Source organism: Galeopterus variegatus, unplaced genomic scaffold (assembly GCF_000696425.1).
Source record: "Galeopterus variegatus unplaced genomic scaffold, G_variegatus-3.0.2 Scaffold1405, whole genome shotgun sequence".
Classification (NCBI taxonomy): Eukaryota; Metazoa; Chordata; class Mammalia; order Dermoptera; family Cynocephalidae; genus Galeopterus; species Galeopterus variegatus.
Window position 1 is genome coordinate 231,851 of NW_007727516.1, and position 14,531 is coordinate 246,381.

Below are 14,531 nucleotides of genomic sequence, written 5' to 3' on the forward strand. Positions count from 1 at the left end.
ATAAACGAGTTAATCATTGGACTCACAAAGCTAGAAAAGGAATAAAAAAGCAAACAAAATATATAAGCAAAGAAATAATAAAGATAAAATTAGAAATTAGTGAAATAAAGGAAAATGAAATATATTGGGTTAGCTTAACCAAAAGTTATTCTTTGAAAAAGGAAATTAAAATCAGAAAGATTGATTAAGACTATAAGAAAAAAGGCACAAATAAGGTAAGGGACAAAAAGGAGACCTAACTACAGATCGAGTAGAGATTTAATGAATTATAAGTAAATACTATGAATAACTTTATGCCAATAAGATTTTAAAAAATTGAATGAAATCGATAATTTTCTAGAAATCATTAATTAGCAACACCAACTCAAGAATAAAACAAATAATTAACTCATTAAAGATATTGGATCAGTAATTAAATATTTCCCTCTATTAGCAGATACTCTATCCAGGTTGCTTTATAGATAAGTTCTAACATTCAAGTGGGAGATGATTCTATTTTTATATAAATTATTGCAGAGAACAGAAAAAAACGAAAAACATAGTAGGGGAGGGGAACCTCCTAACTTACTCAAACATGGACAGTATAATAAATTATAGACTAATATCAATTATAAACATAGATAAAAAAATCCTGAGTAAACAAACAAATAAATAAAAAACAAAAACCCTGGCAGATCAAATTCAGCAATGTATGAATAAAATAAATCATGACCAATAGTGCTTAGCTAGGACTAAAAGAATAGCTTGATACCAGAAAAATCTTATTTTCAAACACCACATTAATAGATTATAGGAAAAAAACATATGATTTTCTCAAAAGATGTAGGAAAAGCATTCAGCTAAATATAAAACCCATTAATAATAAAATTAGTAATAGAAGAGAATAACTTTTACTTTATAAAGTCTACCTATCAAACATCAACATCAAACATCATACTAGCAAAATTTTCAAAATATTTCCATCAAATTTAGGAAAACATTGTACTGGAGGCTCGACCCAATGAGATAAGGAAGGGAAAATGAGGTATAAAAACTAAAAAAGAAGAAACAAAACTGGAATTAGTAAACAAATTAAGCATGGTTGTGGATAAAAGGTAAAAATATAGAAAATAAATTGTACTCCCTTATATCTTTAATAATCATTTAGAAAATTCTGGTAAAGACACCTTCCCAATAGCAATAAAATCTATGAGATATCTAGGAATGAATTAATAAAAGACAAGTAAAACCTTCCCAGAGAAAAGTGACAAATATTATTAAAAGGCCTTAAAGTGGACCTTAATACATAGGACAATATGTTCATGTTTGGGACTACTCAATATTATAAAGCTATCATTTTCTCAAATTAGTCTATAAAGTCAGTGGAAATGCAATCAAAATCCCAACAGAGCTTTTTGTGGGACTTAAGCTTAATCTAAAATTTACATGAAAGAGCAAAGAACCAATGACTAAGATGATTTCAAGAAAATGGAGGGACTTGCTATATGAGATGTCAGGACTCATTATAAAGCTCTAATAACCACTGTGGTACTGGCTCATGAAACATGATAGAGAGATAAGGTACAGATCCATACATATACAGAAACTTGGTATATGACAAAGTAGCATTACCAATAATGGCCTCAGCTACTCACTCTCATGACTATATCTTACACATTGTCATTATCAATAAATGTTACTCTTCCAATCTCAGTTTCAAGCAGCCCATTCTTTGACCTCTACATCCTATCCTTCTAGCTTGCTTCCAGCAACAGCAATCCTTTGAAACCCTATAATCTATTGATGCTACCTCTTCACTCTCACATCCCTCCTCACCCAGTTTAAATTCCATGAACAACCATTGACCTCTCTTGCTTCATTCTTGCTTGGAAAAACCTCATCCCAGCTTAAATCCACCTCTTTGCCTATGCCTACATCCACGATGCTGAATGTGACTATGGAGAACATACAACCATGATGACTGGTGTTCCTTTAAATGTCACACCTTTGCTCAAAACCCTCCAATGGCTTCTATCCTACTCTAGGTAAGAGCCATCTTTACAGTGGCCTACACAGCCTCCATTGTATCTCCTCCTCTACTACTCTCCCCCTGGCTTACTCTGCTCCAGCCACACTGTCCTCCTGGCTGTTTCCTGAATAAGCAGGCCTATTCCCACCTCAGGGCTATTGTACTTTGTGTATCTTCTGCCTAAACTTTCTTCCCTCTGTCACTTGTATAGCTCACTCCTTTATCTCTTTCAGTTTTTTTTTTCTCTCAAATGTTACCTTTCATAGGGTTTGCCCTGATCACCCTATTTGAAAGTATTCCCCTCCCAAGCACTTCTTATCCCCCATCCCTGCTTTATTTTTCTGTTATACTAAACATGTATTATATCGAATATTATTACTTGTTTGTTTATTAGCTGTCTTCCTTCACTAGAACGTAGGGGACATGGAGACAGGGAGTTTTGTCTGTTTTGTTCACTTACTATATTTACAGCACTGCCACATAATGTAGGTACTCCATAAGTATTTGCTGGATGAATAAATGAATTTATAAAGAACTTCTACAATCAGTAAGAAAATTACAAATAGGATATTCACAGAAAAGGAAACCCGAATGACCAGGAATTAGTGATAGCTACTTACATAACCATTTAAAGTATAACCATTTAAAACTGTAAAAACCATTCTTACAGCAAGTAGCCTACAGACTGGAAAAACAGGTGGCAGGCCAGATTTGGCCTGAGGACCATAGTTTGCCAGCCCCTGCTCTAGAGAAACTCCTTCTCAAGTGCACAAAGTCACATATAAGAGAACATTCATGGTAGCATTATTTATAATGGTGGAAAATTAGAAATTGGAAATATTCTAAAGGGCAAACAATAGGTAAATAAAAAGTGGTATATTCATGTCATAGAGTAGATAAGTCTCAAAAAAACTATATATTCAGGTCAAAATATTTTAAAAGGGTAAGTAAGTTGTCATGTGCATGGAATTTAAAAAATACTCAAAATGCATATAGGTAATAAAATAGTAAAAATACAAAAGTGATGATAAACACCAAGTTCACAGTCTTGGTTATACTGTGGAGCCAGGGAGACTAGTGAGCTAGTGGCTTGGTACATCAGGGACTTCAAATATATCTGTAACATTTTATAACTTAAATGAAATTATGAAACAATTACGGGAAAGTGAGATTTGATAACCCTTTGAAGGTGTGTCTACAGGCATTCATTGTATAACATTTTTGCTTTTTGTAATGTTTCACAATAAAAATATATTTAAACTATTTTAAGTTTAATTTGGATCATTTGATGACCTCACAATCAAGTACTGACATAAGATTTCATGACATTTGAATTTGTGTTAAGGAGTAAGTTGGTGCTCAACAAAACCACTTGATTTTCTGCAAGAAAAGCATAGAGGCAGGATGAACACAGAATTTAAGTATTTACACCAATATCACAGCATGCTCTTCAAAAGATGTCAGGAAAATTGAGTCAGACGAAATAGTAGCATGGATCTGGTAAACTCAAAGAGTGTTTATGATGGCCATATTTATGTAGTGAACAGTGTTTTGGCTTCAGTAAAAATCATTTTTCATATTCAATTAATATTGTTAATTTGAATTTTATTGCTTTTATTATTTGACTTATATTTAATTTGTAAAGCTGCTTTTGTTTTATAGTTGTAAAGAAACTGTAAACATAAGGAGTTCACATCTAGCTTTTGCTTTCTACATATTAAGTTACCCTAGGTCTGTAAGAATATTTTTCCTTTAAATGGATCTGTACATTTCCAAACCTGATATATTCAGTTAGCTCTTAAATGTGTAAACCAGTAGGTTTTAGAGAGAGAGAAACAAACTAAAATATTAACAGTGGGGTAATGAGATTTTGGATGACTTTTTTTTTTTACTGTGATGTTCTGCATTTTCCAAATTTTCTGTACCAACTATATATGTTACTTTAATAATAAAAAAATAAACAGAAGTTTGTTAAATATCCCTTAGTAATATTTCATAGTTTCATACTTATGGGGGTTACTATTAAACCTCAGAAATAAAGAGTTCCCCTACAGGATACAAAAACTGTTCCCTGGTTTGTCACATATCACTTTTACTCAAGACCAGACCTGTAAATATGATATCCAGTTATATGTCTCACCTGAGTGTCGAAGTGCAGAAAATCCTTGCTCATCTTCCCACTCCCAGGTTGGTTCACTCTTATTGTGGATAGAATGGAAGTCAGGAATTTCATGATACCAGTCTATGTCTGTGCTGCTAATAAAATAGAAAATATTGAAGAACTTATTATTAAGGAATTTTTTAGAACTTGAATAGAAATAAATCTACTTATAGAGATTTAAACTTTATCATCTACCTCCCCATATTTTCACTTTCCAGAAATAGTGTTTTAAGGAACTATTGTGAAGAAGAATAATTTATTTTGCAAAATGAGCTATAGACAATCTCTAGAATCTTGCAAGAACAAACTACTTGATTCTGCAATTTGACAAAAATTCTTTAAAGAGATGTGCAAATGTATCTTTGCTCCACTAATGGCATGTAAGATTTTCCAAATCATTGCCAGATCTTCAAAAGAATCTGAAATACACATAGATGAGAGCAAGAGCCATGCACATTCACCTGCTGATGCAGTCTCCTGTGAGAGGGTCACAGCTCCCCGCACAATCGCAAGGTCTGCAGCCGTAGTCTCCGAAGCCCCAGTATCCCACCATACACCTGTCACAATGTGGCCCGGCCACCCCAGGCTTGCAAGGGCAGTCACCATTACTGGGGTCACAGAAGGTCACTGAGCTGAAAGGAAGGACAGCTGATCCAACTGGATGGCAGGAACACACTACAACAGAGAGGACACGCAAGTACTGATGAGTGTCTGTAGATTATCTGTGTGGAGATTAGGCCTGGCAATCCCCAAATGGCTTCCCTTCACTATACAGCATATTTCTGAGACTCCTCCTTTAACCAGTTGGTGTAAACTTCAACCAGTTGTTCAGAAAATGAAAACTAATTAAATTACAGATAAGCAAGATATAATTAGCAGAAAGGTATGTCTGCTGCCAACCCCCCCCCCCACATAATTTATTATAAAATTAAAGAAATTAAATATGAATGCTTTTTGGCTGTGGTGATGAGGACGAACCAGCAAAGAAGACAGAGAAGGAGCATTCGATGAGAAAAAAACCCCACGAGAGTATGATGTTCTGGATACCAAACAAAGAGAGTTTCAAGGAGGAGGGCAAAAACTGTGTCAAATGCTGACAGGTCAAAGATGAGACATGGGAATGGATCATTGCACTTGACAACATGAAGGCCGTTGGTGTCCTTGATAGGAACAGTATCAATGTATTAGTGAGTGGGGGATCTAACTGAAGAGGACTCAGGAGAGAACGGGAGTAGAGGAATTTGAGCATGAGAACAGATGGCTCTTTTGAGGAGATGTCCGATAAAGGCACAGAAATATGTTGGTAGCTAAAACTGGATGGGGGTTTGAACAGAAGTGAAGGTTTGGGTTTTTGTTTGTTTTGTTTTAAGATGGGAGAAATGACGGCACATTTAATGTTGGTGGAAATGATCCAGTAGAAAGGGAAAAATCGATGACCAAAAGAGAGATGGGAGAATTGCTGGAGGAATACTTGAGTATATTAGAGTAGGAAAGAAAGGATGGGGTCTGATATAGAAGAGGTGTTGGCCTATGGTAGACGCATGATCAGGTAACAGGATGGAAAACAGAGCCTATGGACACAGATGTGGATAAGCGGATAAGTGCAGTAGTGGGAGCTGGTGATGTTTCTTCTGACTGCTTGTATTTTCTGGATGAAATAGGAAGCAAGGTCATCAGGGGAGAGAGATAAAGGAAGTCTGAGGAGTGGGAGAGTGAATGAGAGAAAGTGAAATATAATTAATCACCAGGCAGCATTAAGGCCACATTTGAGGTTAGTGATCATAAGTTTATAGTTATAAATTTATATTTTACAAGATAAAATAGTCCAGCTCCTCAGACTAGAATTTATAATCAGCCATTTCTGTAAATTTTTGATATTAATCAAAATTCCTTCTTCTTGGTCCTCTCCCTACTCCCAGCATTGCCTACTGCTTACAGTATGACAATCCACAGCTCTTTCTTTGCTCCCAGGATAGCAAAAATAGCTGAACAAAGTGCGTGTGTGTGTGTGTGTGTGTGTGTGTGTGTGTGTGTGAGAATGTGTGTGTGTGTGTTTGTATGTGTGTGTGTGTATAGGGTTTATTGGGTTCATCACAAATTCATGTACCCTAAACTAAGTTGGGTTCCCTAACTGATGGTCACCAACTTTATTTATTCAGTGTTACCTGGATTTAGAAAAAAATTCCTCACAGTGGCTGTTTTAGAACTTTCTCAGGCTTTTCAATTCATCTTATCCACTTAGTCTGATGATTTTAATTCACTGATAAGTTCCTCTGGATAATCTTTTCTCCATTTCAAAATCTCTTTTTGTCTTAATCTTTCCACTCCTTTCTCTAATAATCAAATGAGAAATGCTGAGAAAGATCTTGATTTACGGCTATGCCTCTCATTAGCTCTGATTGTGCGTGAGAAATTTAACTTTCCTAAACCTTGGTTTCTTACTGTGGTATCTTCATCTTATTGAGATTTCATGAGGTTGAAGTTATTTTAAACGAAACTACTTTAGCAAAGTCTGTAGCACAGTGCTTAACACCAAATAGGCCAACTCTTCCTGTCATGTATTCTCAACTAATATTCTAGATCCCACTGTTTCCTCTTACGCCTTAGAAACTTCTTTTATTGACTAATTGATTATTTTGTCACTAAAATCTCAATTTGGCTACTAATCTCTACTACTGACTAAACTGTATGACTTTTGGCAAGATATCTAGCCTCTCATCTCAGTTTCCTTATCTGTAAAAATGGAAATAATAGTATATAGTATTTCATCACCATTACCTTTTCCTCTAATAGAAAATTTGAGCAGTTCTAGGAGTTGACCTCCCTGTTCTACCATATATTTTAAAACCTACATACACTTCAGAAATGGCCAGAGAAGAACATGATTCTATCACATGTGCTAGTGGATTTCTCTCAATGTGACTTTTTACATAATTATAAGATAAAAAATACCAGTTGGAAACTATTCAGAACTAGCTCCAGGCAGAAGACCCTGACAACTTTCATGGCATATTTTTTCAGACTGCACACTGAATCTTGCCTTGAATGCCTATCTCCTGAATTTTGATAGCAGTCAATATCTGACACACATACATTTTTAATTTTCTTCCAGAATGCAAATATATTTTCTTCTTGGTTGGGGGAAAAAAGAATCTCCTTAGGTTATGGCTCAGTTCTGATTCCCCAACATACATTTATTACTGATGATTGATTCTAAAATTCAACCAAAGCATTTACTTCTTCACATTGAATGTCAAAGTTATGACCCAAAATGACCTAAGTCCTTGACTTCAGCTTTGTCATCATGTTATCCATAAGACCCAGTAGTTGAACTATCATTATATACTATCATTCTGAACTTAATTATTCTTTTTATTGTAATTTTTAGTGTATATAGCTGTGTTGAACTGTCCTTAAAAGCCAAAATGAATGGTGCTTTGAATGGTAGCCAGATATATTTAGAAGCTGTGTTATCTGTCTAGGTGGTAAATCATTCATTACTGGAGTCTTCATTTCCCTCCCAAAACACTTGCCCTAGGCTGCTCTCACCCATAACCATAGTGGCAAAGCAAAATTATTAAAATTATTTGAAATGTAATCTTAATTCCCAGATGTTGTCACAAGAGTTCTTTAATAATGTGCATGACTTACTTTGGATAGTACATTCTTTACCAGGGTATCCTACTGGAAGAAAACCTGAAGTAATAATACAAAACTTTCAAAACAGATGAGATAGAGGAAACGAATACTTTACAAAAGATTTCACAATAGGTTCCCTTCAAGTGACAAATTTTAATAATTGCTAAAGTGATATGAGTTTTATCTACAGATATATGTTTGCAGTAATACATCTATTATGTGAAGCACTGTCTCTCTATAGAGCATTTACAGAAAAGAGGACATAAAGCTGCTCTGCAGGGTCTTCTACCAAGAAACACAACTGTTAACAGAACAATGGATGGAAACATTTTCAAATAACCTTGTGCATCCATAAGGTTCTAAAACTAATATTTGTTTCAACCACGAAGGCTGACAATAAATACACCTGTATAGATATTGCATAGAAGATCTCTTAGGAAGACAGAAAATAAAATAGAGGCAATATAAGAAAGTTGGTAAGAGCATAAGCATGGGAGTCAGACTAGATTAGATTCTAACCAGAACTAGATTCAGGTTTTGAATCTTACTCTTTATAAGACTTTATGAAATTAATCTCCTCCACTCTCAATTTTCTCATTAATGAAGTAAGAACAACAATACTTATGCCACAGGGTTGTTTGTATGAGGATTAAATGAGATAGTGCATATATTTTGCAATGTATCAGAAATTTAGTGGCACCAAATGCTCCAAAAATTAACTATTATCTGGATGAAACATTAGTTTTAAAATACCCACCATCCATTCATTCACTCACACCTTCCCCAAAGAGTTCTTGAACTTTAGTGTTAACAGGAACTAAGCCAGGGGCTGAAGGTACAAGGATGAATACAATAGTCATATCTCTAGGAAAGAGAGATGTCCAAGTAAATAATTATAGGGCAGTAAGTGTTATAACTGAGATAGTCCAGTCTGTATGAGAACACAGAAGAGCAACAACTGCCTCATTGCAGATATGGGTTGTTTTTTAAGGAAATTAATGATCTCACTGGCTTTCAAAATAGCCTCCTTGCCTTGCACCTTGGAGGAATTTGGTGGCAAATAGGAGCACAGCTTTTTGACTACTTTAGGTTCTATGCAATTAAGTTACTCTCCTGTTACATCTTCCCTTCCTTGTATAAAAAAATTACCTGCTGCAATATTCTCTCATTTTGTGTGTCAGCATATGTTGAGAAAAAGTAGGGTGTGATCTATGGTCCTGCTGCTTAGAGGGGGGTACCCCGCAATGTAATGTAGACAAGAGTCACAGCTGTCAACCTACATGAATATAATAAGTATGCAAATACAAGGATGAAATGGCCAGGAATATAATGGACACGCTATGGCTCCCTTTATTCTAATGGGATTGCTAAAGCCTAGGTGGTGGAGTCAAAGGAAACCATTGCTATCTTTTCATCTTTATCCCCACCTTCACTAGAACTCTGGGAGTCTGTCCACATGTTATTCACTCAGAGACTGATCCATGATGCAAGCTTGCTGTAGAAACAAGGACTCCTTAGTATTACCTGATGGATCCAACTTTTGCTCTTCTGTTAGTAAAAGCTATGCTGGGAGCAAAATACCCTGCAAGTATTTGCTCCTGATTTAGCTTTTCTAAAAACAGAACTCAAAGGTCAAGGCCCTTAGCTGGGAAAGAAGCTGCTAGTCAAGACCTTTCACCACTACCCGGTAGCCACTCCCTCAGCAGCGCCTCCCAGGCTCCCAACATTGTTTTCTCCTGCAAAGGCCAAAGCCCTACAAGAATTTCTGATGGGGAATTTTCAATAGCAAAGTCATTTCAAAAGTTGCCTAGCTGCCTGTTGAGGTTCTTAGAAGGAATGGGACTTAAGGGAAATGACTTTGTGATGCAGCTCTAAGCAGAAAGGAGACAATATGAACTGTTATATTAAGTGTGAAGTTAAATAGTAGATAAAATGAATCTTCTACCTTTTTTTGGTACTGTTATCTTGTTTCCGTCTACTATTAACTATTTTTGCTAGTGGATAAATAGTTATAAAAATAAAGAAAAATTTGTAAATGAACTTTACTCTGTGAATGGCAATATAGTTACTCCTTTACTATCCTAGGCAACATTTTTCTATTGATCCTTGAAATGTTATATACATTGTATTCAATGATAACTAGTTCCACAATATTCAAGGTGTACTTAATTTCAAATAAAATTATGCTTGAATAAATCTAATAGGAAAATAATCTAAATTAAGATTTTCATTTCATTTACTGAAATTCAGTGTCTCCTGAAAGAATTATGGCATATCCCACACAAAAGAGAAAGATCCATTTATGCATGAGATCTGCCTCTATTTAATGCATTAAAAAAATAAATGTAAGGTATTTAAGTATGTTTCCTACCTGTCTTTTATAAACTTTTAAGTGAATAATACAAATAAATACAAAAGTCATACCCTTTATTTTTAATGCTTTACTATGTTTTACTGCTCAGACCTTCTATTTGATTTCTATATCATTTCCTTTCTGTTTACTAGTTGTAACTGAGCCAGTTACTATTTATTCCTGGGTATATATCAGAAATCTTAGGCAGTTTTGTATTCTTGATTTGCTACTTCGGTTAAAACTGAGGGAAGCACTTTTGAGTGTACAGAGAAATTTTTTATGGGAAAACTTTTGGATATAATTTTGGACACTGTATTTTACTGTGAGGAATTTGGTTATATCATACACCATTTTTTTTTTTTTTTTTTTTTTTTTTTGTGTCCGGCAACGGATCGCAACCCTCAGTGTCGCCCCCGTACCGGACCGGGACCGGCAACGGGATCGCAACCCTCGGTGTTGCCCCCCGCGCCTCGCTCAGCCAGTGAGCGGGAACCGGTCTGTATGTGGGATCCGAACCCTTGGCGGGAGCACCTCCACGCTTCCCAAGCGGCGCACTAGTGCAGTGCGCCACCGGGCCGGCCCATACACCATTTTTTTTTTTAAAGAAACACCACCTGCTCAGCCTCTTGTATTCCCAATCCACTCAGGCACCATCCACCCAGGCACATAGCCAAGAATTGGGTCATCCCTAACTCCTTTTTCTTTTGGAGAAAAAGCTCTGTTGACTGCATCTATCTTAGATCTCTCCTTCAAACAGATGTGATTAGACCCTGCTATAAGCTGTCATGGTACCCTTTTTCTTCATGACATTTATTACAGCTTTTAATTACATATTTACTTGGGTAACATTTTTTGTAGGGACTCTTTTTTGTTGTATATACAGTGACTAGAATGGGCCTGCCACATGGTAGGCACTGAGTAAACCTAGGTTGAGTGTTTTTATTTTTTAAAATTTATTTATTTATTTATCTTTGGTGGCTGGCTGGTACAGGAATTGAACCTTGGACCAACTGAAATATTTAAATGGATGAATTGTATCACTTAACAAGTATGTCTTAATGAGTGATGGTCTTTTGGCCTCCAATAATCTTTTTATAATTTTTTGCCTCATTGCTGTCTGTACAGTTCACTACAAAGGCTTAAAAGGTAGGAACTCCATCTTTTCACCTCTGTATCCCCAAAACCTAGGACCATGCCTGACCCATTTTAGTGACTCACTCAATCTTTGTCAAGTGAATGAATAAATGTGCCTCTCAATAAGCAACTACCATGAAATGATTTTATGTTTTGTTGAACCTCCTAAAAGGCTCATACACTAAATTCATTTATAGGTTTCTAGTATCTTAGCACTACAGCATGGCAAGACGAAGATATTAGAAACAGAAAAACAAAACAAAACAAAAAAACCAACAAATCTATAGAAAACTGAAATTGTCAAAAACAAAACAGATTATTCTGAATCCTACCTGGGTAAGACTATTTCCTGCATTTAATATTTCATTCCATCCAGTTTTTATTTTTTATAATGAAAGTTCTTTATTCCAACTCTCTAGGAGACATTCCCCACCCATAAATACCTCTTACTGGCAGCAAAATTTTTTTCACATTAATCAATCTGAAATTCCTTTTCCTCTCTTTCATCTAATTATATCTAATTATGCCCCTTTGTTCTAAGGAAGTAAATTAATTTTTGCCACCACTCTAAGTCCCCTTACATCTTTTGAGTATCTGTAGAAAGTTGTTGTATTCTCCCTGAGAAGTTTCCTAGTTAATCTGAGAATATATATCCTCTTCCACATCTATTCATTAGTGTCTCTCTTTTCTCATTGTTTTTGTGGCATATCTGGAACACTCCCCAGTCACCTCCATCTTTCTTGTGCTAATATTCAAACTTTACATGGTTATTTATGAATAAACAGGGCCTTACTTAAAACCAAATGCCATAATTTTTTTCTTGAATCTAGGTTCTTGAAAAATTATTTTTGACTCTAAAATATATGTCTAATTATTTCTGCCTTGTTTATTAATTTTGTTCTCATCACCTAGGTCACATTGTAGGGTAGAAATCTTTGGATCTTTGCAGGTCATTGGATCAAGGTCTTTTAGAGTCAGACAAACCTGGGTTCAAATCCCTTGCGACTGACCAGTTGTGTGAACTTGGATAGATTATTTAATCAATTTAAGCCTCAGTGTCCTTATTTGTAAAATAGAAAGGATACCAGCTAACTCATACAGATTGCTAAATGAGGTAACTTAGGTAAATTGCCCAGCACAGTATCTGGTCCATGGTAGCCATTCAATATTTACTATTTCTCTTCTTTATGCCCCTTCTAATTTTGTCCAGGCTTTCTGAAGATTTTGATATTTTATAGTTATTTGCTTGATTATTTAATGTTTGTATTCATGTAATGAAGGATGCAAATTATTTATTCAGTTAATTACACATACTGTTTGAGAGACATTTTAGAGAATTTCATGACCTCTCCCATTTCTCTTCCTAAACTTGACTAACTTTTATTATTCATCACTTCATAAAGCTTCTCCTTTTTTTGGTCAATTTTAATATGTTATTTAATCTTTTTAAAGGGTTATCTTAGTATGATTATTACATTATGATATATCTATTTTTTCTCCTATCTCTTTCATTTCTTAACCCTCTGGTTTTACTTGCTAGATTAAAAAAAAAGCTGAGATTAAAGTTTCCAACTATTACTGCCAAATCACTTGTTCTATCTAAAAGTTGCCTTTCAAAACCAGTTACTTCATATTGATTCTATGCTGGAATCATTCACAGTTTCTTTCAATATAAAACAAAGATGGCTGTGTTGTTTATGTGACATAAAATGAAGTCATGTGGCATTGCTAAAACTACAATTTGAAAGAAAAAGCTCACTAAGTTATTATTTGAAGAGAACTCCGTGATCCTTGGGAAACAATGGACTGGAATACAGGCACAAGAATGAAAAATGGAAGGTGCTGATGGGTTCCTAAATGCGTCACTGTGATAAAGTATTCTGGATTTAATTAACTTAAACGTCCTACCTGTAAGACAAATTGAAAGGAAGGAATCACTATACCAGAGGTAGAATGAAATAACTGCTTAATAGAAATACAAGCAAACAGAGAAATGATGAGATTCTGCCCGAGGGCATCAAGAGAAGGTGCTATTTGAGTAGACTGTGAAGGATGGAAAGGTAGTCTGAAGCAAACATAGTCTCCACCAAGGCACTTGCATTTCCATCAGTTGAACAGTTTTCACCTAAGGCAGAAAGAAGAAAAGAAGAAGAAAAAAAGCAAGAAGAAAAAAGATAGATCTGGATGATAGAACCCTTTCTTTACAAAGATAACTGGCTAGTTAGGGTAACAGTATACAAGTAACCAAAATGTAGCTTGGTAAGCATTTGGTTTGGGTTTTAGGGTAGAGAGAACAAGTTTATTTTTATTCACTCTCTGCTAACAGACAATTGACTACATATATTTTGATTTGGGCCAGTCATGGAGGAAGGAAGAACATATCAGTTTTTCAAGAGATTGTTTACTTTGACAGGGATTGAATTTTGCTTTTTTTATTTGCTGATTTTTCTTTAAATATGGAGACTATGTAATAGTTAATAATATGTATCGACATAAAAGTCAATACATTTATTATAAAGGGACTAACTGGCTGTTTCCTAAAGAGAGAATTCTGTTCTATAAGGCATTTCTTCAAACATTTATTTCCAAACAATGTGTTCTACTAAAGTAAGGGAAATTTTCCATAGAAAGCTGTCATGGAATAGCTATCAATATTCCATACCAAATCAATTTCCCATCCGTCTAATATTTAACATGTTCTTTGGTGTTAAAAGGGGATAGGGTGGGGATAGGGGGACTTCATAAAGAACTGGATTCAATGATTATTTAAATATCAACACAGGAACATACTTATAATAGTCTAATGCTATGTTCTGAAATAAAAAATATGAAAGTTAAAGTAAGTGTCAATATCACGGTAAGGTAATTTTATTATAAATTCTAGTCTCATTACAATAGTTCACTTTAAAGTATGGGGTATTTATGGTAAATAAATCTATATACTATGAATAAGTGGGAGTTCTTTGATTGGAATTACCAGGTATTTATTTTGAAGTTGTTACATGGAAAACAGACATCTTAGAATTTCTGCCAGAAATTTTTTTTGGGAAAAGCAGAGGTTCTATGTTAGACATTTTTTAAATGGGGGAAGATAACTGACATGAATACTTAACAGCATTTGTATCTGTCAGTGTGTCATAAAAAAAACATGTGTAGCCAGAGTTTTAGTAATCCTTTAGGATTTTCTGCCAGAGATATGGCTAATTCAGTGAATAGATTAAGTTATAGATGATTGT

At 34.9% G+C, this 14,531-nt stretch overlaps 1 protein-coding gene across 2 annotated transcripts in view; it reads right to left on the bottom strand.

The window, feature by feature from the left end:
• Positions 1-14,531, bottom strand: part of NTN4 (netrin 4) — a 102,282-nt gene that overhangs the window by 15,581 nt on the left and 72,170 nt on the right. The window contains exons 6-7 of one of the 2 annotated variants that reach the window (XM_008576803.1): positions 4,631-4,844; positions 4,149-4,264 (exon numbers count right to left, since the gene is read on the bottom strand). In XM_008576803.1, coding sequence (XP_008575025.1) covers positions 4,149-4,264; positions 4,631-4,844 — 330 coding nt within the window. The remainder of the gene's footprint in view (positions 1-4,148; positions 4,265-4,630; positions 4,845-14,531) is intronic. The other variant, XM_008576804.1, reaches the window with a different exon arrangement.